A 24,077-nucleotide genomic window follows, 5' to 3' on the forward strand; every position below is an offset into this window, starting at 1 on the left:
ATGTTGGAGTTAAAGGATGTCTTTAGACATTGGGTTGAACTTTAACAGGCAACTGACTTGTCTTGTGCTGTCAGAGAAATCTACAGATGTCTAATGCAACACTGGAACTTTAAAACGCAGGAGTCCATGACCTCTATTTAAGATTAATCACTTTTATGCAGATTTCACAAACATTTTATTTGTATACATGGAAAGCTGAATAAACTGGTAGCCAAGCTTGCTATTTCAGCTCGTTTTTATTTTAGACCACACTTCACTCCCTCCAACTTCCTAAATATCATTTTCACCCCCACGCTCTTAAAAACGTACAAGAAAGTAAAGTAACCAATCCTATTAAGAACAAAAGGAATATTACAGTCACTCCTGAAGTTCTGCAGCAACTGGACAAAGTTTACAGAGTTGAATAACTTTAGCTAAAACTATTTTTCATTCTCTTTTTCAGGTGTTTTTTTTTTATATCTGACTATGACCTACAAGTTAAAATACACAGGTACCATTGTAACAACATTGCTGTTATTATGGTCATTTAATATATATAAACTTAGTTATGTCATGTAACTCAGATGATTTTAAACAGATTTTATTGGCTGCTCATTCATAAGCAATTACGTTTAGCTATAAAAACGTTTGTCCCTGCAATACAAATGGAGTATATGCTTTATCATTGTGCAGACATATACAGTTCACGCTCATAGTTCAACATACATTTAACATTTGTTACTATGCAAAACCGGGAGGGATCCATTCATCCTTCCAATAGCGACTATTTAAAATGTATACCCCACTGAAAAGCGTACACTTTAAGCTCTTCCATATAATACTTTACTCACCAATGCTACTGAGAGAACTGCTACTTTCGGAATCAGATGGCATTATGGACAGCACACTGTAAGTGGACCCTGGAATAAAAAAACAAAACAAAACAAAACCACAAAAATTAGTTTTCTTGCTTTGCTCCCCACCCCCCCCAGCTTCCCTTCAATTCCTCAAGAAAGCATTTGTGCCAATCTCTTAACAGGTCAAACCAAAGGTTTGAAACAGAGGCATCTCTGCTGAGATCCGGGAAAGAGTTTGTTGTTTACCGAGGCACTTCTACAGCATATCACTAGAATGGTATCACAGTAATCAGAATACCTGTGATCACTGGCTTCCTTTTTCATTAACCATTCTTATTCAGCGGCATTACCCCTAATCAAACAATTACTTCTCCCAGCATTTGAGAGACAGTAATGTCCAGCATAGTTCAAGACTTCCAAAAGGAGGTCTACACTACTGGCGCTTTCCTGTTTTTGAGACACACCAAAGCTTCTATCGGGTCATGGCACCTAATTAGGATATGCTGACCCTCAAGAAGCCATTCCCAAGCTTAAAGAACTAATTTCACTGCTTGGGCTTCAATAAATCCAGGCTGCCTCCATTTGCTTCTTTCAAGTAGCCACTCTTACAAGACGAGAGCCTCAACACTACTTTGCTAGTATTGGAAGATACTGACGGCTGGGATCTTTTATTATTATATTATTATTATGAAGAAAGTAAGCTAGAATTTATTTACAAGAACAAACAGAAAGACAGGTCCCTAATTGAAGAGCTGGCTATCAAATAGAACACCATCTCCTCTCTACCCACCCCACCCCCCAAAAAAAATCCACCACAGAAAAGAGTGAGGGAGGGGGTTATCAACTATAAGATAAGTGGCACAACAAGGGAATTTCCATTGGGATATGAAGTTCATCCTCCAGGAACCTGGCCTTAGGCTGAACGTGGCTGTAAAAGACACTTCTCTTTTTTTATTCTCCTAATTCTTTCCTCTCGTGCTTTAAGGTTTGTTTCTTCCAGGTTCCTTGGGATTAACAGCTGAAGCACTGGAATCTATGTTTCCAGTACAGGAAGCAAAAAAAAGACTAGGAAATAAGAAAAAGATACAAGTCTTTCTTGCTTTCCATCCTTTCAGATATGTCTCAACCTACCCCTCCCCCCAGACCAACTGGTTATTTGAAAGAGGAAAGAGAAGACATATGACAAATAACAGAAGCTTTCTCCGCCCCATCTCTCCCTCCACTCCCACCACCACCATCTCACACTACAAAATAAAATTAATTTCAAAAACTGAGGCCCAGATCTTCAGCTGGAATAAACTGGTGTAGCTTCATGGATTTCAATAGAGCTATGCCAATTTACACTAGCTGAGGATCTAACCCTGATTTTGATAAAACAGGAGCAAATGCTGCACAGATGAGAGCAATGTCAAAGAACTATGGTGATGCCACAATCAATCCTTTGAAGCAGACTCTCTAGCTTCACTAACTAACAAACAAACAAAAAAAATACATACAAGAGGAATTGGGTTATTTTACCTGACAATTTTTTGCAAAGAGAGTTTCAAAATGCACTGGTTATTGAATAATTCTAATTGATTATATAAGTTGTATATTACAAAACACATATGACAAATATGTCACTTTGATACAACGGTTTCAGAGGACACTACATTAGTTACCCCACCACCACCACCACCACCACCACACTTCTGAAGTTTTTGATGTGGTAAAATAAGTTTTGTTCTTTGTTACTGCTCATTAAAAGTAAGATACTTTGAGCACCCAACTAGAATCAATGAGTGTCTCTCAGCATACGCTTCTTCCACACCTCCATACTGACCCTCAGCACGTCTTGTACCTCACGCTGGGGGGGGATTAAGGCTGCTGACTTGGGCTCACAAGATCAGGGTTCTGTTCCCAGTTCTAACCACAGCAATCATTTATTTTCTGTTTCTCAGTTTCCCAATCTATAAATATATTTCCCCAAGAAGGTTAATAGGATAAGTTAATAAACGATAATGAGGCACTCAGATATTACAATAATGAACACTGTAGAGAAGTGGAAAAATATAAGAAAAATTAGCACAGAATTTTCTCCCTGTCACCCCAGTAGAACATCCTTTCAACAGTCACACTTCATACTCAGCCTGAAACTTGTAATAGACACCGAAGATACCATGATGGTCCAGAACATCACTTGAGCTTTAAAAAAAAAAAAAAAAAGCTGATCCCTTTAGGTTTTGGCTGAGATTCAAACGCTCCATCTTTCCTAGCTAATGAGGGCTGACAGATTCGCATATAACACATATGCTGTGGGAACTTACCTTCAAGCAGCAGTCAAAAATGGATTATGGGTATAGCATTTATTATCACTTACATAGTGCTAATCGCATGCTAGGGAATTTATGACACGTGATGAGACAGGCCCCTTCCCTAACCAGCTGATAATATAAGACCCCAAGCCTGCAAATGCACCCATGCATCCGGAGCCTCATTAAAGTCGATGCAGTCCGTGCAGGTGTAAGACTCTGCTTATGCACATGCAATATCAGGGCTTAAGTAAAGAAAAGAAACCATACATGGGAGAAAGGATACCAGGGTACGAACATATCATGGTGATGTTTGGTACATATCTTGTGGGTCCAAGATCAGCAGCAGCAGCATCTCTGTGATGGGTTGGATCACAGAAACCCTCTTGGGAGCTGCCACCTAATGTACCAAGACTACCTCTGCTCCTGTTTTCCCTGCCAGCTCAGGACTCCAGCACCCTGTCTTGCTGAGCCAGACACTCCCATCTGCTCCAACACAAACCCAGGGTCTGAATCACTTGCCCCAAAGCTACACGTTTACCTGAAAACAGCTCACAGAAGTGTGCTTGTCTTTAGCACTCAGATACCCAACTCCCAATGGGGTCTAAACCCAAATAAATCTGTTTTACCCTGTATAAAGCTTATGCAGGGTAAACTCATAAATTGTTCTCCCTCTATAACACTGATAGAGAGATATGCACAGTTGTTTGCTCCCCCAGGTATTAATACATACTCTGAGTTAATAATAAGTAAAAGGTGATTTTATTAAATACAGAAAGTAGGATTTAAGTGGTTCCAAGTAGTAACAGACAGAACAAAGTAAGTTACCAAGCAAAATAAAATAAAATGCACAAATCTATGTCTAATCAAACTGAATACAGATAATCTCACCCTCAGAGATGCTTCAGTAAGTCTTTTTTCTCAGACTGGACACCTTCCAGGCAGTAGCGGATTTACCATGGAGCCAGGCCCACACTCCAGGGGGGCCCCGACCAAGCCCACTCTTCTCCGCTCCCCGCTCGCTCCTGGCAGTGAGGCTCCTGCTACAGTAGCGCAGCCAAGCTCCCCCTCCCCTTCCTCTTCTCACAGCTTGCTCCCTTCCCGCCCTCCCCCTCCCTGCCTCTGATCAGCTGTTTGCCGGCAGGAGGGTGGGGGAGGAGCACAGCCGCAGCATGCTCACCTGGGGAGAGAAGGCAGAGAAGAGGCGGGGGTGGGGCCTTGGGGAAGGGGGTGGAATGAGCATACCTACTCTGACTGCAGAGCTGCACAGCCAGGCTGAAAAAAGAAGGTGCTGCTCAGTTCCCGGAACTTTGCACTTGGACACCACCTTCCGGGTCCTAGTGCTGGTTGAGCTCCCTTCTGTGTGCTGGGAACCATCCTTCATCTTGTACAACAGTGAGTGCCCATGGTGGGGCAGGGGGAGAGAGGCAGTGGAAAAGGAAGGGAGTGGGATGGGAAGGAGATGGAGTGGTGGGGAAGGGGCATGGGATGGGGAAGAGAAGGGGATAGGGCAGGGATCGGCAACCTTTGGCCCGCGGCCCGCCAGGGTAAGCCCCCTGGTGGGCCGGGCCAGGTTTGGCCAATCGCGGCTCCAGACAAATGGGGGGCTGCAGGACGAGGGATGTGCTGGCCGCGGCTTCTCACAGCCCCCATTGGCCTGGAGCGACAAACCATGGCCAGAGGGAGCCACAATTGGCCGAACCTGTGGACACGGCAAGTAAACAAACTGGCCCGGCCCGCCAGGGGGCTTACCCTGGTGGGCCATGTGCCGAAGGTTACCGATCTCTGGGATAGGGGAAACGGGGGCCCAGCATGCAGATCCCATTGGCAGTAGCTGGGGCTCCTCTGTTAAGCAGGCCCATCACATCCTCACCCTGACAAGCCCCGCCTCCCCTACATCCGTACCACCCCGGTGAGCCCCCCAGACACCCTCCCCACTGAGTCCCAACCACCTACACCTAGACCCCCACCCAAATGAACCCTGTAGATAAATCTCTGTATTAAGCATCTTCACATAACTTTCATGACTTTGTATTATGCCTCTCTGTATAACCCTGTATTAAGCTATTTTCATACAACTTTGTATCAAGTCCTTTGATATAGGAACTTTGTATCAGATTCCTATGTAGACAAACTTATAGAGAACTTTGTGTTAAGCCTTGGTATAATGTTATAGTTAAAGTAGAAACAAGGATAGTTAAAGTAGAAACAAATATCTTTTTGCTAGGAGTAGAATAAGATTCCCCCTCCCCACACTCCCTTAATCAATTGGCACGTTAAATGAATGAGGTGTGAATGAGCAAGGTGTGGAAGGCAAGCACCTCCATACAGCTAGTTGGAAAGGGGATGGAAGCCAGACTGAAGGACAATCGAACTTGTCAAGTGGGCTCACTAAAGAAGAGCAGACATATTGATGGCCTCGGGGGGGGGGGGGGGGGGGGGGGGGAGGGGGGGTGGTTTAGAATCAAGCACCTTCTTTTGGAAACAACCTCTTTGAACAGTATTGTAACAACACCCAGAAGGAAGCAGCACAAAAGGACCAATGGACACGGATTTTGAATCTGGTATAGATTTGCATGAGAAGAAAGCTGCTATAAATGTGAGGTGTCTTGCAGAGGACCCTGGATGTTGTCAACATCGGAACATTGATCCAGATCGGCAGAAGCCCAGCTCCACCCCTCCCCTATCTAACTCACCTGGCCAGTGAAGTTAAGGGGAGCAACTAGTTGGTAACAACAAGACAGAGAGAGAGAGAGAGTGAGTGTGTGTGTGTAACACAGATCATATGCATATGATACAGTGTTGATTGATGCATGTATTACCAATGAATGTGGCGTTTGCCTTATTCCCCCTGAAAAGATCCTGTGCAGTACTTTAAGTACAACCCCACCTCCCCTGCACCCACTCCCCCTCCCCCCCCCCACTGAGCTCCAACCACTTTCACTTGGCCCTCCCTGCAGACTCCCATTGCCCCTGCACCTGGCACCGCCCTGTGCATCCAGTTCCCCCACTGAGCTGCCTGCACCCTGACTTCCCCCCACAGAACCCTCTTACTCCCATCTAGATACCCCCACATTAAGTCCCTCTGCACTTGGATCCTACTGCTGGGCTGAGCCTCCCTGCCCACATCTGGTGTGCCTGGCACAAAGGGGGCAGGGCCCCAGGCTGTTTCTGTGGCAGGCATGGCCCTTGTGCTGTGTCAGTGTCAGGTTCAGTCTCACTGCCAAGTCCCTGGCCCAGGGGGGTGGGTGAGGCTGCAGGGTATTCTCCCACTTCCATTCAGCCAGTAGCCTGTGCTCCCCACTGCCATGGTGGAGCTTCCACATTTATTATTAAAAAAAAATCTGAATTTTAAAATATTATGCACAGAATTTGATGCAGAATTCCCTCAGGAATATGCGGCACTGTACAGCTGTGATGGTGGGACTGTGAAGGGGGTGCTGGACAGCAGGGGATCTGTGGGTGGGGGAGCTGGGCAGGGGGTATGATGTGCAGGGTGCTGTGTAGTTGTGGTCGGATGTCAGTGGGAGGGGTCTCTAGGCGGGGGTGCTGGGCATAGGGATCTGTGGGGGAAGTCTCTGGGTGAGGACGCTGGCATAAGGGCAGGGCACTGGGCAGGGGGCAGTGTGGAAGGGGCACGCTGGCAGCACAGGGCTGGGCGGGTCAGTGTGCGTCTAGCAGTTTGGGGGTTGTAAACAGTGCCCTTGTGCTGGGCTGAGTGGGGCCACTCCTTCTGCACTGCATCTCATTGCCCCTAACTGGCCCCTCGCTCTGCAGACTGCCCCCCATCACATGCCCTATTTCCCCAATGGGGGCCCACAAAAAGTTAATCCGGCCCTGCTTCCAGGCCTGGGCACAATTCTTTCCCCTGGTACAGCTCTTGTTCCAGTTTAGGTGGTAGCTAGGGGATTCTTCATGATGGCTCTCCTCTTTGTCTTTGTTCTGTTCCTACCCCTTTATATATCTTTTGCATAAGGCAGGAACCCTTTGTCGCTCTGGGTTTCCACCCCCCCTCACTGGAAAAGCACCAGGTTAAAGATGGATTCCAGTTCAGGTGACATGATCACATGTCACTGCAAGACTTCCTGCATGTGTGTGTGCTGGCAAGTGGGTAATGAAGACTCACAGGTAAAACACAGCCATCTGCAGACAATGGTCCTGGTTAATGGGAGTGCGTCTAGCAAGATTCCAAGCCACCATTAATGGCCCACACTTTGCATAATTACAATAGACCCTCGAGTTGTATTTTATATTTATTTCTATTTAGATACAAGAGTAGTACATTTATACAAGTAGGATGATCACACTCAGTAGATTATAACCTTTGTAATGACACTTTACAAGAGACCTTTTGCATGAAGCATATCCCAGTTATATTATATTCACTTACCATATTTTTATAAAACCATATAGACTGCATGTCACAATCTCCTCCTCCCTAGATTCCCAGTTGGCCCAACCACTATTTTTTCAGCAATAGAAATTATGTCACAATCTCCTCCCTTTATCTGCTGCAAAGTTTTTTCTCTCAAAGAAGTGCAATCTTTAAAAGATGGGCATTTTTAAAGAGGTCTCCTTGGTAGGTGTTATAGGAATGTACAACTAACACAGAAGTAAAGCTCTTACTTTTGTTTTTGAAGAAGTATGTGACCAGAAAGAGTGAAAAATCTGGTCTGCTGTTGCTGATCTGATTTTAAACATTTTCAAGTAAACAGTAGTACAGGCTGTCTCTCAAAATCCACAGTAGATTCTTCAAGAATGGATAAAATATCTCATTTTGTTAGATCACTGTTTTTATTCATCTTCAAAAGGGTTGAATTTGCTCAAAATAAGCAAGCCCCATATTTAAAAAGGAGACAAAAACTCTCTATAATAGAATTAGAATTTCATTTTGTGAAATACACCAAGATGGTCTAGATAAGTAAAGCATGACTTCTTCCTAGAAATAGTGGGAAGATGTAGTATAGCTGTTGGTGAAAAGTATAGGGGCAAAAATCTGACAGACGGCATGCTGCCACCTGAACACATACATCCAAGAGGAAGGAAAGTATCTATCCATTCATAGTTCTCGTAACTCTCACCCCCAACCTGAAAAAGTTACTCTTCAGGTTCTCCATGACAATACCTACGGAAAAGAGTTAGGCCTGGTCTACACTACAAACTTAGGTCTACATAAGTCACATTAAGTCGAACTAATAATGTATGTGCACTAGTGTAGACACAGTGTTGTGTAATTTGAATGAACTGGCCTCCAGGGGGTGTCCCACAGTGCTCCACTGTGACCACTCTAGAGAACACTTTCAACTCCACTGCTCATCAGCCAGGTACACAGGAAACAGCCACTCCTCTGTTAAAGCCCCCGGGAACTTTTGAATTTTCATTTCCTGTTTCATCAGCGTGGAGAGCTCACCAGCACAGCTAATCATGGAGACTCAAGCCCGCAAACACGCTCCAGCATGGAGTACACAGGAGGTGGTGGATCTGATTGCTGTGTGGGGAGAAAAGTCTGTGCAGGCAGAGCTCCGATCTAGCAGAAGAAACGCTGACATCTATGCCAAGATCACGCAGGGCATGGGGGAGAAGGGCTACACCAGGGACAACCAACAGCGCCGCATGAAAATAAAGGAGCTTCGGCAAGTGTACCAGAAGACAAGGGGGGCGAACAGTCATTCTGGTTCTGCCCCACAGACATGCTGCTTTTATGAGGAGCTGAACGCGATTCTCAGTAGCGACCCCACCATTACCCCAAAACGCTCCATGGATACCTGCCAGGAGCCCCAGGCGTCCTCAAGCAACAACCAGGAGGACACCATTGATGAGGAGAATATAATACAGGCAAGTGGAGGATCCATTATCCCCAACAGCCAAGAACTATTTTTAACCCTAGAGCCCATCCCTTCAAAGGACCGGCTGGTGGCAGAGCATGATGCCGGGGAAGGCACCACTGGTGAAGTACACATTTCCAATCAAAATGTAGGAGTCACGTGCTATTTTTTTTATGTTTAATCTGAACAAAAAAAATAGGGGTAGTGGGTATCGGTGGCCACTCCAGCTATACAGACGGTGCTCGCCAAGAAAGACTGTTTATGTGCATGGGGATGGCCCTGGAATCTTCCATGGAGATCTCTAGGAAGCTTTCATGGAAGTACTCTGCGGTCCTTTGCAGAAGGTTTCTGGGGAGGGCTGCCTTATTCCGTCCACCATGCTAAGACGCTTTCCCGTGCCACTCCAGTATTAACTCTGCTGGCATAATTTCAGCACACAGCATAGCAGCATAAGGACCAGGTCTTACAGGATCTGCTCCCTTGCTGCCTCTGTTATCCTCAGGAGAGTGATATCACATAAAGTCACCTGGGGAAATGGGGAAGTTTTGAACGCTAGCCCTTAAACCACAAACAATTCAACAAATAATCCACCCCCCAACCCCCCATTTGGGGACATCTCGGTCATACACCCACGCTTTCCCAAATGTGCCGTGGTTGTGGTTGGAAGAGATCACCATGTATTACAAGCAGCATTGAAGAAAAAAAAAAAAGTGGTGGGAGTGGAGGCTTCCTGTTTGTCTCCCTCCCCCTCAACTCAGTGCCGCTTTTGTAAAAAAGGAAGTGTTTGGGGAGCTTTAAACACTGGTGCCTGTCCTCAAACTCCATCCAGGTTGCTAGGAGACAAGGGGCTTTTCTCACGGTCCAACCTGCAATCCCAAGGATCTCTTCACAAAAGCAGCAGCACAAGACCTCTCGCCCATGTCTCGTTGCCTTACTCACCATGGCTGGAGCAGCAAACCAACTCTTGCAATAGCCAGTGGTTGTGATTACAATGTGGCTTGCAATGTAGTGTATTGGGGGGGGTGCAGGGGGAGGGAGGTTATAAAAAAATTAACCTTGCACCAGAAACAATGTATGCACTGTCAATGGTAACCTCATGCTTTGCATTCCTTGCAACTGAAACCTTGTCTGTCGGCACACCCTCTGCACTGGGACAGAGACTTTCCCAGATTAGAAGGTGGAAAAAGACGACGCGGGAGGACATGTTCAGTGAGTTAATGCGTGCCTCCGAGTGACGAGACGGAGCTCGGAGCATGGAGGATTACACTCTCCAAGAACCTGGACATGGACAGGAGAGCATGCAGGGAACATAAGCATGCCACGCAGGAAGAGATGCTGTGGATTATGAAGGCGCAATCAGATACGTTGAGGCGTCTGGTTGAAGTTCAAGAAAGGCAGCTGGATGCTAGAGTCCCTCTGCAGCCTATGCTGAACCTGCTGCCATCAGTTCTACATCTGCCTCCTCGAAACGTCCTAGGAGGTGGAGCGGGAAAGTTCAGTATCCCTTGCACTCAACACTGGGGAGGATACAAGGACCAGAAGGTGCCCATTCCCACACCTTTGTTAGTGCAGTGCATCTGTAAGCAAACTTTCCTTGTTTCTTCCCCGCCCCCACCATGTTATCAGCCCTTTTGCCCTAGGTTATTTTACTTTTTTTTTGCTGCCTCTGTGTTTGTGTGCATAAAACTTAACGGATTGAGGAGGAAAGGCTCTTTATGCATTCAACACACAGTGCTTGGTGGGGGTGGAGTTTACAGGGGAGAAAATGCACTGGAGGGGATAGTTTGGTAAGGAACAACATAGGTAACTGTCACATTACTCTGGCTCATTGCTGAAACTGGTTTTCAAAGCCTTGCGGAGATGCAGAGCCCCTTGACGTGCTCTTATTGCCCAGGTGTCTGGCTGCTCAAAATTGGCTGCCAGGCCATCTGCCTAAACTCCCCTTCCTCACCGGAAACTTTTCTCCCTTTGTTTCACAGATATTATGGAGAGCACAGCAGGCAGCAACAACAATTGGGTTATTGCTTTCACTGAGGTCTAACCTAGTAAGCAAACACCACCAGCGACCTTTTAAACATGCAAAGGCATATTCCACCACCATTCTTTACTTGCTCAGCCTATGGTTGAACCGGTCTTTACCACTGTCCAGGCGGTCTGTGTACGGCTTCATGAGTCATGGCAGCAAGGGGTATGCTGGGACTCCCAGGATTACAACTGCCATTTCAACATCACCAATAGTTATTTTGCAATCTGGAAAGAAAGTCCCTGCTTGCAGCTTTCTGAACTGACCTGTGTTCCTAAGGATGCATGTGTCATGCACTTTTCCCAACAATCCCACGTTGATGTCAGTGAAACGGATCCACCAGTGCTTGCAACACCATTGAGAAGTACCCCCTTTAGTTGTACTCTTTGGCAAAGTTGTCTGGTGCCAAGATAGGGATATGCACTCTGTCTATTGCCCCACTGCAGTTAGGGAGCCCCATCGTAGCAAAACCATCCACTGTGTCCTGCACATTGCCCAGTCACTACCCTTCCTAGTAGAAGTCTGTTAATGGCCCTGCAAACTTGGATCACAACAGATCCCATGATAGATTTATCCACTCCAAACTGATGCCACACTGACCGGTAGCAGTCTGGCGTTGCAAGCTTCCACAGAGCTATCGCCACTCGCTTCTCCACTGTCAGAGCAGCTCTCATTTTAGTGTTGCTGCGCGTCAGGGTGGGGAAAGCTCTTCAAACAGTTCCTGGAAAGTGGCCTTAAACATTTGGAAGTTCTGCATCCACTGCTTGTCATCCCATAGCTGCATAACAATGCGGTCCCGCCATCAGTGCTTGTTCCCGGACCCAGAACCGGCACTCAACCGTGTCAAGGTGATGCATGACTATCGTCAGCAACTGCTAATTGCTCCGCTCTATGTGTCTTCCAGCCGGGCTGCTTGCGTGGCATCACATTGTTCCACAAGGTGGCTCCTGTATCGGCTGTGTAAATACTGCAGGATAAGGCGCGAGGTGTTTATAATGCTCACAACAACAGTGTACAGCTATGCGGGGTCCATGCTTATGATGCTATGGCATCCACGCGGGTAACCCAGGCTTACAAAAAAAGGCACAAGAAAGGCTTGGTTTGTCATTGATTTCAGGGAGGGAGGTAAATGCATCCTGGGAGTCTAACTCCATGTTCCTATAACCACCCGTGCCAACGTTTTGGTCCCATAAGGCATTGTAAACCCAACCCAAAATTCCACTCTGCTATGTGCACTGTGGGATAGCTACCCACAGTGCAGTGCTCCATGCGTCGATGCACTCGGCCGACACAATAAGTGTAGTATGGACATGCAAGATGGACTTGCTTAAATCGGAGGCTCGATGTTGACTTACGTGAAGTCAACTTAACTTTGTAGTGTAGACATGGCCTTAGCATCTGCTCACCTGCAGCATGCGTACCTGATGGGTTTTGTTTTGTTTTAATGCACTGGAGGGGAAATTAGGCCATTGTCTGGAACCTATGTCATCTTAATATTCAGTATCAATAATTGGCAGAAATTGTGTACGCAGTTTGCTGGTTTAATAATGCTTCATGGTGTTGGAATTATCCCTATACCAGTATTTACATATTGGCAAAATACAGTAGTGTCTTATGTGAATTACTGTACTCCTGTCAGCTACCACTGCCTGAGACTAGTCAAAGTGATCCAGCGTTGAAACTATTGTTCTAACCTGCTCCTATTTAATTAGCCTGGGAATAGACCTGTACTGGAAAGGGGTGGGAAATACAACAAAAAGCAAAACTACTCAAACACTGAATTTTTTGGCATTTTCTCATCACCTCTAGTAAATGTTTTATAAAGTATTTGACAAAAGTGGTCCATTTTCCATAGCAAACAATTTCAAAATTATAATTTTCAGATTTTTAAAAAATTGTAAATGGCCACTTCATCAAATTTCACACAAAATCTTAAATTAGAGGAACACAAAAGTCACCCCAGAGGGAAGAGTGAACATTTCATTAAAAATATCACTACATTTTTCAACAAGTTGGCTCATTCAGTTCCATTTTCACACAGATAGATCAGCTGGATGCAGGTGCTGTTTTGATTCCTATGCAGAGATTTGTTTTGTTTTTCCAATAAAGATCGGAAGCATTTTATTAACAAAACTTAAATGGGTGCTTTGATTTTTCAAAACAAAATTTTAATTGACACATTTGCTTTTGGAGTCATCAATACTGGGGGAGGGGGGGAAATGGAATAGTCGCCAAAGCAACTCTGTGGTGGTAAGAGTTAAGAATATAATGTAAAAAAAATTTATGAAATAAAGTGGTGATTAAAGAAGTTTATGCTATAATAAAGAAGTACTGTACTCCACACTCTTCTGCTACTTGTCTTTCAACAGGTCATTTTGTTTCCTAGTATTCCAAGATACAGTCCCTTAGTACAAAACTTTGTTACACTTCATTTCAAGCCACTGATTCAGAACAATAACCTTCCCTTTCAACAAATTTCAAGATTACAATACGAAATAATCAGATTTTGATAAACACACAGTGCATTATATTCACAGTTCCAAAACGAATAGTGACTTTTATGTGCACACTCTCTCACTTGTAGTTTTCGTAGCTGTATAAAGAAAAACACAAAGATGAAGACAAAACATCAGCCATTTTTTCCTCTGTTACACAGCAGGATTGATATTGGGGCAATTCTTAATGTCCTAAATACATAAATAGGACAGCATGATTTGCTCCTTCTGCAAGAAAGTGAGTGCACAGAGCCAAACAAGGATACCCCTGCTGCCAAGTAGCCAGTTGGCCAAAAGTCTATCCACATTACACAATTTTGAGATAAGGAGGATTTCAGGGCTACTAGCCCCCCCACACACACACAGACACACGAGGCCACCTGTCAGAACTACAGCTCCACTACCATCATCTTCTCTCTCTCACACACACACACACACACACACACACACACACACACACACACACGTCACATTGAATTGGGCCACGCGCACAAGTAGGTATCTCCATTATACAGAGAGCTTAAGTAGGGTTACCATATTTTGAGTGTCCAAAAAGAGGACACTCCAAAGCCCCCCGCCCCAACTCCACCCCTTCCCCAAAGTCCCCACCCCAACTCTGCCCCCTCCCCTGCTTCCCGCGAACAATTTGCGGGAAGCCTGAAGCAGGTAAGGGTGGGGGGAGGAGGAGGCGCGGCCCAGTCTGGCCCCCCCCCGGCGTCTCCAGCCTGGGTCGGCTCGAGCCCCGGCCCCGCACCGCCGGCCCCGCACCGCCGGCCCCGCACCGCCAGGCCCCCGGCCCCGCATGTCCTGTTTTTCCCGGACATGTCCGGCTTTTTGGGATTTCCCCCCAGACGGGGATTTGAAGCCCAAAAAACCGGACATGTCCGGGAAAATCCGGACGTATGGTAACCCTAGCTTAAGTAAATTGCCCAAACTCTGTCAATTCTACGTACGCTGCTAATGTCATTCCTGTGGAAGGAATCTATTGCCATGTGCTTTTTTAGTCTTAAACACTAGTTCACAAAAGCACATTAAACTAAAATTAAAATAGGTTTAATCTTGTAATTCAATTCAGAACCTCCAAATTAAATTCAAATCACCTACTAACTCTCACCCTCTCCAATTTCCTAAAATCTGCCGTAGCATCTGACAGTTATTTAGAAAATAAGGGGGCAAGCATTCTCAATTAGTAAGCTTTGCTTGATAAAATGAACATTTACTGTGGCATGGTCCTTTAATGTAAGATAAGAAGTTCTGTTTGAATGAATCTGTTTGCTTCAGATGTAGGAATTTTGAACAACCAGATACCCACAAACATCTTCAAAGCTCTACTTTAACTTCAGATATTCTAGGAGTTCAATCCTGCAAGGTGCTGAGCACTCTGGGCCCAGTCCGGAAATCCTTAGGCACACACCTAACTTTAAGCACATGAGTAGTCTCAGGTTCAAAGTTAAGAATGTCATTAACTGCTTGACTGAATTGAAACCAGAGGGCTTAACACTTTACAGGACTGAGCCAAAAATAAGCAGCTACTTTTCATATACACCTCTACCCCAATATAATGCTGTCCTCAGGAGCCCAAAAATCTTACCGTGTTATAGGTGAAACCGCATTATATCAAACTTGCTTTGATCCGCTGGAGCGCGCAACCCCGCCCTCCAGAGCGCTGCTTTACCGCATTATATCCAAATTTGTGTTATATCGGGTCTTGTTATATCGGAGTAGAGGTGTACTCCTTTCACTACACCTCTGAACTACAGTGACATCAAACAACTCTCTCTCTTCATACCCCCCTGCTGCGAATTTCCATGATTAAACTCTACTTTTCCCTGCACTTTGTCTGCCGCCCAATTCCCCACAGGCACTAGCTAATTCAACTTCTTGTCAGCAAACAGTTTCTGACGGAGGCCCAATACACAGGATGAGAGGGCAGTGTGACAAACATTTGTTTATCCACATCTCAGTGCACAAAACTAAACTGACTTTGGCAGGACTCCCACTTGCTGTGGGGGAGTTAAAAAGTTTGACTCAAACTGGAAATGACCCAGATTACCATGTTCCCTTTGCCTTTCACATCACAAGAAAAACTGACCAAGGAGCTGAAGAATCACATGGATCTGCCATGCTTTATCTCTGAGGCTATTCTTTTCTTAGAAGCCTGTGTGGTCAGGTTTGTCAGAAGCCGTAAAATACATAGTCATTCAAGTGCTAAGTTCTTCTTGTAAGTCATGTGATGCTTACACAAAGCCCTGAATGTACTGCACTAATTCAACAGGAAATTTGCTTCTATCTGTGCCATCTTTATTTCAGGTGTTTCACAATCACTTCACTTTAAGGCTGACTGGGATTCCTAATAAAAAGGCTAGAACTTGCCAGTGAAGGAAAGAAAAATCACAGAGGTTTGATTATGCAAGTGAAACTAACCTTCCTCCTCCCCTACCCCTCACTTTTAAAAACACTTTTACTCTATTATTTTACATACTAAATTTTTGATTCCTTAATATTGTGCCCCAAAGTATAAATTCTTCCTTTCAATCTTTATCACTATGGGACTGCAAAATGGAACACTAAATTGCTTTATAAAGCACCAAATGACTAGAATTATCTTCCAAGTGCTTTACAGACTTTAACCCTCAGTGTTTCTGCGAGGTTAAGAACATTATTTCCCTTTTACAAGTTACACTGTAATACTCTAAAAATATAGGCTAGCTGCTTTAGGGCCTAAGACATTCTTTAATTATTGGAGGATAAAAAGTAAACTTTTCCTGGGGGCAAGAATTTCCATAACTGCAAGGTTTCTTGCACCTTCCTCAGAAATAGTAGAGACTGCTACTGGTGACTTCTGGTCTGATCCAGTATCGCAATTACTATGTAACCTGGGACATCGAAGGGTTAAGGAACTTGTGCAAGGCCAGAGAGATTAGTGAAAGAGTCAGGATTCAGATTCTGGAGTTCCTAGCACCCATTGTGTACTCAGACACAGCATCTGATTGTGAGGCGGTAAGTGGTAAAACACTGGGCATTTATATCTGGGAAAGTGTTAATTTCCTAGTCACTTTTCACTGCTGTAGTGGGGCGGGGGATCGGGGGCAATCAATAGTAGATTGAATCAGGCAGGTGCAAGGGAAAAAAAAAAAAAAAACAAACCAGGAACCTCTCACCTCTCCATAGCAACAACTGTGCTAGTTCCGTGGACTTTTCTAAAAGATTAGTTGCTGGTAGTGAGTTATATTGAAAAGATTTTACAATAAAGCTTTTCAGAGGATCTGGGTCACTGGAATATTCTTGAGAATCATCTGAAGACCAGAAGACGGCCCCTTCAATAAAAAGCAAGAAGAGAGAATAGTAGAGACAAAAAATAAGGGGGGGAGGGGGACAGAGGAGGGGAAAGATAGCTTCCTTTGCCTTTTGTGTAACATGATCTCTGTCATTAGGATACACTTGCTGTTACCCACATATTTTCTTACCATTATTTGTCCTTGTTTGTAGCATTCAGAACACTGGGACAAATCATCCCCTTTTCATATAAAAGATGCGCCGAGGAGGGAAGTTATGTAAAAAGCTCCACAAGTCAAAATTTACCGAGTTTCTGGCACCTCCTGTCCATAGGGTAGGAGGCTGGTGCCAGTGCTTAGATTGAGAGCATACATGCAGTTCTGTCGGAGCCTTATTACTTTGTACTCTGGCTTAGACGGGTCGGGGGTTAAAAAAAAAAAAAAGTTTTAAAAGCTTAAGTTACTATAAATTTTGTAGGCATGCCACCATTTTACCTGCATTTATTCCAAGCACTGTTCGTGCCAGGGGATGGAGTATCTTACATTTACAATCACTAGATAATGTAGACACCTAACCCATAAACATCAAGGCCTCCACACAGCAATGAAATCCCTAGTTGCCATGGTTCACTACCTCTCTTCCTTCCATTACCTGGATAATGGATAGACTGACTCAGTGATCAGCCTTGTTCCCTGACTGTGTCAGCATTCAGTACCCCTTCTGATGGGGCTTCACAAAGGGCAGGGAGAAGTTAATTTTCCAAGTAACAATAACCTACGTAGTTATTACCTGCGCAGAACAAAAAATCCTGCAACATTCCAGGTTCAAAATGGAGTATGGTATTGAAGAGCAATTGCTTTTACTTTTGCCTACTTGCTGTTGGTTTGTGACCCTTTATTGTCTGCTTTAGTCAGTTCATTTTCTACTTGACACACCATAGGACTGTACACTACCATAACATTTCAACAGATGAGATGCTACCTTTATGACAAGACAGCTTTCCATCAGGAGTCTGATTTCCAAGTGTGGGTGCGCTGACCTTTCTGAAAATCCTTTAAGGCTGGTTCCCAACATGCCTAGTCACTATGAAAATATTGGCATACATGCTGTGCTGTAATCTACCTAGCGTACGGTTGTATAACAAATTCCCATTTGTATTATAGCATGTGCTGCATTAATTGGATAATTTCTTATATAAAGAAACCCTATTTTACAGGTATAAACTCAAAAGGGAGAAATGAAGTAAAATTTTCAACCATATTCTAGCCTTTGAGTGTTGATTCTTTAACCTTAATGATTAATTAGCATGGGGGGTTTTCCACTGAAAGCTACATGTACAGATATAACATGTGTTACGATATTGTAAATGTCATGGATTACAAATTGACACAGAATGCAATTATATAAATGCATATGAAAATTAAGTGTGGTCCTTGGAAAAATCACTACTGCCCCTCTGTTCTGCAAAATAGTGCATCATTGGAAGTTAATACCGTATCAGAAAAATATAAAAATCATAAGTTTTAAATACTACTAGACACCTTATTATGGGAAATCTTAATCTCCTGCCCACTTGTAAAGTGTCTAGCAGGATTTTGGTGCTATATACATATCATAATTTTCATCACAGCCCTCTTGATTTTCAGTGTTCATTACCACAACCTAAAATGTTTAATTAAGATAATACATTTTATGATTGTCAGCCACCATATTACTGAAAACAGAACATCTGCAGTACTGGTAATTATGGAGGTGGTCCAATGTCTCATAAAATGTACCTCCGACTCATTCATGCTTTTAAATTGCTGTAAGTAGCAAGGATCTGACTAAATCAGTGTTTAAATAAATGCTAAAATGTCACAATAACCGTATTCTAACTGCTTGGCATTAAACTGCAGACACAGGGGATCACATGTACATTACAAAAGATATTTTAAATCAGTGTCAGGTCACACCTCAGACATATGGGGGGATGCTGATTTAAGTGTTGCCTTTATTTTCAAATACAACTCAGAGTTTATTCAGGGCAAGAATGTGTCCCACCATGTGAGCTCACAGAACAGTACAATGATAAAAAAAACAAGTGAGGATTTCTTTGAAAGCTTTCCAATATTCTTAACAGGAAAGCCTCCTTAGCTCCAACAGGAGGCTGGGAAGACTAATCCTCCTAGCATGCTGCAAGAACTGCTCTTAACCCTCGTAACATAAATCATATTGCACTCAATGTACCAGAGTAGCAAACACTGCTTGCCAGGTACATACATATTCACTTGTAGCAATCATTTTCTGAAGCTTAAGAAAGGAGGTCTTGTATGATACAAGCCATCAAGAACCATTATGTTTATTTGCTGGATAATGCATGATAAGCCAAAGTAAAGAGTAAAACACTTTTTTTTTTTAAAACCAGCTTCATGAAGCTTAGCTTCGGAACTTCTATGGTCTGTTCCAAAAATGCCCTCTTAATCTAGGCAATAAAAATCTAGGATATAAATGGCGTTAATAGTAACTTCTCATGCATTAAGGACCAGGGTAACAGTGATGCCCCTAGGCTTTCAACAAGACGAAAGTAAGAAGACATTTGTAAGTCTGTTTCTTAGCTACGCAGATGGGATAACAAACTGTCAACTCTCTGGGGCAGGGTCTGACCTAAGTTCCCTCTAAACCGCGCAGCCGGCTATTAAGGGCAGCACAGATGCGCAGCAGGGAGAGGCGCCTCTCCCCGGGCCCTGCCAAAGCAGCCGTGGCTGGGGAGAGGCTCCTCTTCCCCAGTCCCAGGCTGCTGCGGCGACAGAGGGCTTGGGGAGTCCCCTCTCCCCACTACAGCCCCAGGGCAGCCTGCACCCTAAACCCCTCATCCCCGGCCCCACCCCAGAGCCTGCATCCCGAGCCAGAGCCCTCACCACCCTGCACTCCAACCCTTTGCCCCTGCCCTGAGCTCCTTCCCACACTCTGAACCCCTCATGCCCGGGATCATTCCTTTCAGTATACTAGGAGCAGCTGAGATCCTGGGGCAATGGGGAGCCAGCCCTTCAATACCCTGTTGTGTTTGTTCCAAACTGGTGGAGCTGGAGGCTTAACACAGTCTCCCTTAACTTAATACCGCTAAGAAAAAAGGGACTTCCTCCAAACAGACTCCTGGAGCACCCCTTTCTCTCAAGGTTAGAGGGGGAAAGACTGTAGTGAAAACCAGTGTTCTAGGTCTTAACAGAAAACCACCTTGGCCAAATGGTGCACATAGGACCTAAGCAAGAGATGCTTTCTGTTGAGGACTTGAATTAAAGCCTCCAATCTTCTCACACCATTGTCAGAAGGAAATCTCTTTTTCCAGTTGAACGCTAAGTCGGGAGGAACAATTTTCAATGAGCTCTTTTTGAGACTAAATGACCAAACCAATGTGCCAAACAGCATGCTCACTGACTTTTCTGCTTAGAGTGACTGGGCCCTGGTCAGTCAATGAAACCAGGCATCACACTAGAGGCAACTACTTATCACCTTGATGACTTGGGTCCATGTTATGGGTTCCATCACCAGGCCAAAGTGCAGTGTGGAACTGGAAGATAAGGGACCCACAGTGAACCTTAGAAATCTCTGGTGTCTTGAATATGCAGATGAGCATCCTCGAAAGACATGGTAGTAAGAAAAATTGCCCAAGAAAAATGGCTGCTATCAGTACAGAATGATCTCCATTTTCAACAGTAAGCACTTCTAACCCACCAAGGTTCAGCACCAGATGCTGGCTACTGGAGCTCTATGGGATTACAAAGAGGCAGCATCAAATTTCTTCGAGAGCTGAATGGGAGGACCTGGGCAGCAGATCCTAAGGAATCACAGATGCAGCTTCTGAACAGAGGTTCCTCCTGGCTTACTAGTGAAGGAGTGCAGTACTCACTACTTTTGGAGGAGGAAGGCGGAAATGAAAATTTAACAAGCAGCCTAGCAGTACTAACGAGACAGCAAGCTTGTGTACTAATGTGGCCTCATTCCACCTGGAGCCAAGCAAGTCTCCTCATCTTCCCTTCTCCCCACCCCGTAGCAGAAGCCGCCAAATGAACCTGAATCTAACCACCCCTTTGATTTCTGTTTCCAGGCAAGTAACTTATGAGCAAAGGAGATCTGTCAACTTGATATCGGCCTAAGGAGTCAATATGCAGGAAACAAGGAAGTTCCCATTGGTTACCAATTACACCATTTTTAATCACCAAAAGCTATCACCAACCAGAAGACAAGACAACCTAAACCACTTACATCAAACATGCAGCCCATAGGCTGCATCTGTCTTTATGTAACATGCATTACATACAAGTTCTGCAGAAGCTAAGCTTTCATGTAGAAGAAAAATTAAGTTTCTAGCCCTCATAGTGGTGCCGACAAACAAAAAAACAAAAATAAAACCCTGCCAAATGTTAACTAATGCAGTAGTTTCTTCTTTAGTTTGTAAGCAATGGCTCTGAGAGGTGTAAACCCTCCCCCATTCATCTCACTGGGATATTAAATTTAAAATCTAATAATTGAAGTTTAAACGTCCACTTCTGAGCAACAATATTTTGGCCTTATACATGTATTTTCAATCCACTGACATGAGGTTTAAAAAACACACAGGTGTAAAAAAATTCATAAACCAATATATCTAGATTCACATACTTAGTTTAATACATATGTTCATACCAACAGTGTTTCATAGTATGTTGTATCACTGAGAAACTGAGTTAATGAGAACTTCAAATCAAATAATGAGTTTGCCCTTAATTTCCCTTAGTGCTAACTATAAAAATAAAAACATTTAGTTGTGAATCTTCATACAAAAATTAAATTAGATTAAAATTAAGTCATAATAGCAGTTTATCCTGTTTGTTGGGTTGCCATGCTACAATGTATAAACTAGACAGAAGAACAAACGAAAGAGGAGATGCTGGCATTGAAACTGCAGACGCTGACATTCAGGTGGTCAGAACTCTACTACGTAAGCAGAGAAAGTGAGCATTAATTCCACGAGATTAGCCTCTTAAGGCATCCAGTTCTTTCATTAACTCAATAATGCTTGGAATTAGGTATTTCCCAAAACACACGCAGGGCATGCCCGTAACTGCCGGCAACAGGAGATTTATCACACATCTAACAAGATATTTTCTAGCAAATCAAAGTCACTACTGAAGGAAGGAACGTTACAATTCAAACCTTGCCAGGTCACTCATCAGATGTACATATCAACCAAGCAAGTTTCTACTTCCACAGATTCTTAGGCACTATCTAGGCACACAAGCTATGCTGCTTTAACTATACTGGCACAGTTAAAGCAGTACAATCCCCTTTTGTAGGGACAATTATACACCAGTTTAAAGGTGCTTAATACTCAGTTTATTCCCGTACAGGAATGGGAATAAGCAGTACTGGTATAAGACACATTTATACCAGTATAACTGCATCAACACTAGGAGTTGTTGTATTGCTAGATTTTCGTTGTTTTTTTTAAACACACACAAACTAATTACACACCTGCCCAATTCAGCCATACCAGTAATGACCAGGCCTGAGTCATCAGAAGTAGAGTAGAAACTACTGGTTAACATCCCAAAGTCCAAGTCCTTATTAGGATGGCCCAGCATGACTGCATACATGGAATTTTGGATATATGTTAATACATATGTCAAACTCCATGACCATCCCTTTGATAGACTTTCATAGATCCAGTAACTTGATAGACCTATCAGACTTCTATTAATAGCATAAAAAATCGTTTGAACAAATAAATTACAGAGAAAACTGACTTAATTACGCAACAACTAAAAAACAGCTTCCATTTGAAAAAGAGGGTTAATCTCCTTGCATGGCTGCTCTCCATAGGAAATGCTACAAATATCGAAAGATCTCATAGGGCTCTCTTTTTACTGAGCTGGGAGCATTATACAGTCAACTTTTCTAATCATTCTATATGACTTACAAATCATCTCAGTCCCACTGCTCATAAAGACCACTTCAGAAGAGGTACCAATAAAGTCACCCACGTTCAAATTAAGTTGGAGTTAACATTCCAGATACCTCGTTTGAAATGTAAGTGACATGACCAGACTGTACTCTTCTTAAAAACCTGCCCTTTCCATCAAAGCCGGCACTTCTGAAAGAAAGTGATTTCACATTTCCTGGCATAAACCTGAAGTAACTTCTTTCAACCTTAAAATGACATGCAGACACCATCAACTAAGGCCTGATAAAAGAATCCCCTATAGAGTAACATTCAGCCCACTGCACACTGAAACAGGGAACTATTCCCAGAGATGATCAGCTTCATTTAAATAAATAAAAGTTGGGCTTTACATTTTATTTTTGTCTAGTGGTGGTAGGGAAAACCTACACACATATTCAAATAGAGAATATGTTCTCTTTCAATACTAATCCAAATTAACAGTGGCCATTAATTGAACTAGTAGTATTATAAAGATGTTGATATAATCCATACCACAGAATTAATATTTTCCCCCTCTTACACCACCTGAGATTTTTTGCAGGCTCCCCAGGGCCTGTCCTAGGATTTCAGGGCAGGGAAGAGCAGTAGTTTAATGTGTCAGTGGGGTCTGGAACTGAGGCCACTGGTTAGATGCTCCTGCAGTGAGTAGAGGCATGTTTGGATTCGAATCCATTTTCCCCACGCCCCCCCCCCCCCCCCCCAGCTTCAGCAATGACAGGAAGGATAAGTTTTGCTGAGCAGGGGCTTTGGCCTTACCCCTGCATTTTTCCCCTTCTAGTTAGAACTGCGAAGGGGGGAGGGGAGGGGAGGGGAGGGGAGGTGCAGGAGCTGGAGGGGCTGAAATTGACAAGCCGCCCAATGTTCCCAGCTGAGGGGGGTGAGGATGGAAAAGCTGCCCAGGATCCATTCTGGCCCTGGCTCCCAGACAGGAGCAGGGGATGGGGCAGGAGCTAGAGCCCAGCTGACCTGCTTTCTTGTCAATTTCATGCAGACATGAAATTGACAAGAGAGCTAACAGTCAATGCAAGTAACACAGTGTCTAGAGAGACACTGCATGGCCCTAACTACACCAACATAAGCCCTACACCTCTCGTGGAGGTGGAGTTATGCCAGTGTAGTAGGGCAGTGGTTCTCAACCAGGGATACACAGAGGTCTCCTAGGGGGAGCATCAACTCATCTAGATATTTGTCTAGTTTTACAACAGACTACATAAAAAGCACTAGCATTAACTTCATACTACTCTATATACTAGACACTGAAATGTAAGTACAATATTTATATTCCAATTGATTTATTTTATATGGTAAAAATGAGAAACTAAGCAATTTTTCTGCAACAGTGTGCTGTGACATTTGTATTTTTAGGTCT

At 44.0% G+C, this 24,077-nt stretch overlaps 1 protein-coding gene across 9 annotated transcripts in view; it reads right to left on the reverse strand.

Moving 5' to 3' along the window:
• Positions 1–24,077, reverse strand: part of DLG5 (discs large MAGUK scaffold protein 5) — a 198,346-nt gene that overhangs the window by 116,523 nt on the left and 57,746 nt on the right. For 7 of the 9 annotated variants that reach the window (XR_010589194.1, XR_010589195.1, XR_010589193.1 and 4 more), the window contains exon 2: positions 831–899. The exons of the other annotated variants lie outside the window; for them this stretch is intronic. Coding sequence is in view for 4 of the 7 variants with exons in the window: in XM_008173680.4 (XP_008171902.2) it covers positions 831–899 (69 nt within the window). In the remaining 3 variants the exon portion in view is untranslated. The remainder of the gene's footprint in view (positions 1–830; positions 900–24,077) is intronic. 9 annotated transcript variants of the gene reach the window in all.

The sequence above is a fragment of the Chrysemys picta genome, chromosome 7 (genome assembly GCF_011386835.1).
Source record: "Chrysemys picta bellii isolate R12L10 chromosome 7, ASM1138683v2, whole genome shotgun sequence".
NCBI lineage: Eukaryota > Metazoa > Chordata > Testudines > Emydidae > Chrysemys > Chrysemys picta.